At 32.2% G+C, this 5,132-nt stretch overlaps 1 protein-coding gene across 1 annotated transcript; it reads right to left on the bottom strand.

The window, feature by feature from the left end:
- On the bottom strand, nt 1–4,259 carry LOC145585550 (uncharacterized protein At1g28695-like). The gene is made up of 3 exons (XM_081642251.1): nt 3,959–4,259; nt 3,470–3,862; nt 1–534 (listed from the first exon to the last, which is right to left on the bottom strand). The coding sequence occupies exons 1-3, from the start codon at nt 4,154–4,156 to the stop codon at nt 1–3; spliced, it is 1,125 nt and encodes a 374-aa protein (XP_081498377.1). The 5' UTR covers nt 4,157–4,259.
- Nucleotides 4,260–5,132: the final 873 nt, after the last annotated feature.

Below are 5,132 nucleotides of genomic sequence, written 5' to 3'. Positions count from 1 at the left end.
TCAAGTCATAGTGCCATTTTCAACATTATTCCTACGCCATGACTTTACGCATTCCACATGTGAGGACCATCGAAGAGACCTTGTTACATTCGCCGGAGCAACTTTGAATTGGCCCCAATCATGAAGGACCCTCCTCAAGTCAGCCACTTTGGCACTAATATACCGGCAACAATTTGAATGGACCGTTACAACGGAACGGACATCCCGACTATCTTGGCAAAAACCACTAAAATAACGGGTATCAAGGAATCGCGCCTTGATACCCATTTTTTTAAGTTTTCCTTGCCATATCATTTTTTGTAAGACGTCTTGCTCCTTAAAACCGGTTGAGTTGTCCTTCAACCCGTACCATTTTTCAAACAAAGAAATGGTTTTGTTGTTGGATTTTACAAAATAAAATCCGGTGTTGATTGGGTTGGAACTAGAAGACGAGTTACCATTGAAATTGTCCGTGCTAAATTGTATGTCAAAATGTCGAGTCTTATTTGTGGTTAGGATTGTAAAGGGATTCCTTAACCATACCACGTCTGTATCCTGTTACAAAATATTGAAAAACACTTCATTTCATTAGTCCATAATCATTAAATCGAATTTGATCGTAATTTCGATTACAAGCTTTGTACTATGGGCAGGGACAATTAGCTCTTCAAAGAATAATGCAAGCACAAGAAGAGTGAAGAAATTTTTTTAAAAAAAAACAAAATGCCACAGAAACAAAGTGATGGCCCCTAAATTATGGTAGGTGAGAATTAAAAAAAATAAATAAATAAATAAAAACAAATATACGAAGTATAATAATACGGAATCTGTGTTTAAGGCTTTTATTGTTGCATATAATATGAAACAGATGTAATATTTGTAAATGTTAATTTTGAAAATTGATTTTTGAACACCCTTGTGTGAGAAGAGCGTAAAAAACTGTGCTCTCACATAAGGATGTGCCAAAATCAATTTTTGTGTGCCAAAATCATTTTCCGTTAATTTTATATTTACGTCAAAGTTTTCTTCCCCCACCATTTATATATCAACGTCAAAGTTTTCTTCCCCCACCATCAAATCAATACAAACTTATGGAGTAATAATTGGCATTGTCCTAAACTCTGGTGTCACAAACAAAAGACAATATGAGGTTAAAAAAAATGAGTAACATGTGACAACTAAGCTAAACTTGGAACTTGCTAACCACAAATGGAAGAAAAAAAAAGGGAAAGATGGGGGTTGCACTTGTACCAATTAGGAATATGATACCCTACAATCACCAATTCTCCTCTAAGTTCTTGTAGGACTTGTACTACATTTGGATCTACTAAGAAAACTGCCCTTTTACTTTGAAAACGAAAGTTCTTTACTTGAACTAGTTAAAACTAGAAACTTAACAATTAGTGATATGATGGAGTGCTTCCTATATTAGTTCAGAAATGGTAGGATTATGTTAGGTTTCAGGAGTTCATGTTTATGCTTTTATGGGTTTCGTTGTTATAAACGTGAGATTGATTGATTAGATGAAAAACAACGAATAATCCACACGCACATAGTCAATTGTTTCATGATAGTAACAATATGTTAGCTACATTAACTAGATAAAGAAAATAGATAAGCTCTATTGATTTTGAGAAAAATTAGTCACAAGATTAGATTGCTTTTGTTTTAAATTATTGTTATATAAGATCAAATATAGTTATATTCATTAATAGAAGATTTTAATCCCTCCGGTCATATTTATTGGTGAAAATGATCAAATCGTAAACAAAAAAAAAAACAAGGAATAAGGATCTGTTCTCTTTAACTTAATTTAAGTTCAGTTCCTTTCGTAATAACCTTCACTCATAAACAATTTAGTTCAGCTCAGTAAATCAGAACATGCCCTAAGTGGTTAAGTGCCAAGAACATATGAGTAAATTAAATAAGGGTATATTTTATTCACCTGATTTTCACTTATTTGAACTTAACTGAACTAGAAATTGATTTATAGAAGTAGAAATTGAACCTATGAGGATTTGAACATATGAGGATTTGAACCTACATGCGATCCAATGTGCATAGGCTCTAGTCTAATTAACCTCTAGATTCTAGACCAAGAACTCATTGATTTTAATGGTTTATAAGCGAGGCGAACAAGGATGGTGTCCATTCCAACTCGAACAAAACCAACAAATCATATACCTAATTTTAGAAATCAAATGTTGTAGTGTGAACATATAATTGTAAATATATAACAATATATGATGGTTAATTCCAAAAATAAGATGATGCATACTTAAAGCCAAATTAGGACTTATTGAAACTTTCTGTTGAGTGCCCATCTTTTAATTTTTCCACATGTACTACATAGTTTTCAATCTTTTCATAGACATTAATGCCTAATTATACGGAATTGCTAATACCGTCAACTTTTATTACGCTAAAAGAATTACCAATTAGAGTAACAGCTTTGATTTTTGTTTAAGACTAAACATTTAATGCTTCTTGAATACTGTGGCAATCACTTTGGATCTCACAAGTAACCATAATTAATAATTAAATATTCTATTTCCATGTACCTAACCTACTTCTGTTGTCAGGCCCAAAATGTGATTAATTAAAAAAAAAAATACTTGAACCTTAAGTCCTTAGTTCCTACGTTACACACACCTTTATGGTTTCAATATTTTGACTTCTTTATTTATATGACTGATTTATTATGGTGTAAGTTATAAGACTTATAGTTATAACTCATGATACTGTGAGTTTCTGAACCCGTTTAAACTTACGCCAACCCAACACGTACAACCCGACACGTTTTATACCCACATATTAGAACATGACGTAAGTTTAGATAAGTTTCAATTGAATGAGATCAAAAAAGTTAAGTTTAAAGGTAATTAAAAAGGTTTTAATTTATAACTACGTAAAGTTCTGATCTACAGATTACTCCGTAATCCATTTAGGTAAGTTTGATAAAAAGACTATGCACCAATAATTTTATGGTAAGTAATTACATTTGAAAATTTTACCATTTTAATTGACAAAGGATGTATCAATTTACATACAACCAAATCAGCATCCCCTTGTTGAACTTGTGTTTCGTTTTTATTGACATTTATTCTTTTCAAACTATATTCCGTAACTATGTAAAGTACTCCGTAATACATAGGTAAGTTCTGATAAAAAGACTATTATGCACCAACATTTTCATGATAAGCAATCACATTTGAAAATTTTGCAATTTTAAATTGACAAAGGGATTAAAACATCTAGTTCAGCCTCCCCTTGAACTTGTGTTTCGTTTTCGTTGACATTTTAATGTTTTCAAAAGTTACGGAAAACCACTTAATTATTTTTCTTAAAATTCATAAAAATTAAAAGCTTCTCGTCAAAATCAATAACAAAATGACATCCCAATTCCTTAATTTTATAAATTGAAATCCAAAGTTCCATATAACTACGTAAATAATGTCAACAGTCAAAATGTTAAAAAACACACACGTACCGTAAAAATGAAGTTGTACCCTTTTTTAAGGATATCAGTGAGAAACAGAGTTCGACTCCACATCATGTTGATGAAATCTTTAGACATGAAAACTTTCTCCCCCATGAAATCTACACCGTCCGTTACTAGTCGATAACAATGGAGCACACGAAACCGACATCGATCGTAAGCCGTCTGATCAACAGCCACAATCATCAAATGGTTCACAAGCTCTCTTGTATTTTCCCCTGCCCAAAACCCTTCTAAGAACAAATCAAGCATATTTGGCACAACTTCACCCTCCACATACGCCTTATTTACAACTGCTATTATTACTGTTTTATTATCCTTCATCGATGCCTTCTCCAACGCCTCGTCTAGCTCGTCTTTCTGAAAAGGCTGTAATGCTGCCATCTGTTTTTTTTTTTTTTGAAAAACAATACATGGTCAATAGTTATTAATTAACATGAACATGAATTTGACACGACATAGGAAAATAAAATTAATTACCTCGTTCGGACGGGGAAGAGAAGGGCATTGGAGGAATTTGGAAGAGAGGAGGGATTTAGAGGAGAATGAAGAGAGAAAAGATAGGGAAAAAACTCCAACAATGAGAAGAAGAATAATGGAAATGTTTTTAATAGAATAAAAAAAAGGGTTTTTGTTGGAATCCATGATTATTGAGAAATAATTAGAGGGTTTTTCCATTGAAGTTAGAGTTTAAGGAATGAAAGAAGAATTGAAGGGAGCTGAGGAGAGAGAAGGACGGAGTGATGTTCGGGTGGAGAAGTCATGCAGGAAACATGAGTCGTTATTGGCCTGGAGATCATAAAAGGTATTGAATCGTGGAATTAATAATCTCTCTTGTTTTTATATTATTTAGGGGAAGAAATGGGTAAATAAGGAGATTGATATGTTTTTGGGTTTTTGTTTTTGGGTGGGGACACTCAGCACGACTGCGTTATGTACTACGCGTAATTGTAATTTAAGTTTTTTTTTCCGGGGATTAAATGGGGGTGGAAGCATGAATAAGGTTTTAGGCGTCTAGAAAATCATATTTAGTCATAACCGGATTTGAGGTTTAAATTGGCATTTATTGATGTTTTTTAATTTCGGTTTTGAGATTCTTAAAGTGGTACGTATATAACAAGTTAATATGACTGTGTTTTAATTTTGAAGGATTGAAAAAAATAAACAATGTTTATGGCGTCAAGAAAATCATACATCAAGTTATGGCCAAAAAGAAGGCTCTGTTTCGTTTTGATATTATTTTTTGTTTATTTTTGAGATTTCCAGAGCTTCTAATATACTACAGATTATCATATGATTATTTCTGTTAAATTAGAGAACAATTGACAAAGAAGTTAAGCTTTTTGTTTGCGTAGTTCCTAGAAATTTGTTTTTCGAAAAATGAATACTCACAATAATCGCAAGCGAATACAATACTCGTATCAAACAAGGCATTATAAAGGCAAAAAGGTATTGTTTGTATAGCAATCAATTATGGAAAGAAATCACAAAGAATTGAAAAAGGCATGAACATAGAACATTGATTATTTTGATATGAACCAATCATAATTTGAGTAATTGAGTTATGAGCCTCATAATAATTCACATTCTTTCAATAGAGGTAATGTTATTGCATATAAGCATTTAAATATACTAGTTCCGATTTTTTTTAGTT

This window comes from Chenopodium album, chromosome 16 (genome assembly GCF_948465745.1).
Source record: "Chenopodium album chromosome 16, dcCheAlbu1.1, whole genome shotgun sequence".
In the NCBI taxonomy this organism is placed as follows: domain Eukaryota; kingdom Viridiplantae; phylum Streptophyta; class Magnoliopsida; order Caryophyllales; family Amaranthaceae; genus Chenopodium; species Chenopodium album.
This window is presented reverse-complemented; position numbering and strand designations above follow the sequence as displayed.

Coding starts and splice junctions, on each gene's coding strand:
- LOC145585550 (XM_081642251.1), bottom strand. CDS start 4,156: ATGGAAAAACCCTCTAATTATTTCTCAATAATCATGGATTCCAACAAA. Junction 3,863..3,958: donor CTCTTCCCCGTCCGAACGAG/GTAATTAATTTT, acceptor AAAAAAAAACAG/ATGGCAGCATTACAGCCTTT. Junction 535..3,469: donor GGTACAACTTCATTTTTACG/GTACGTGTGTGT, acceptor ATTTTGTAACAG/GATACAGACGTGGTATGGTT.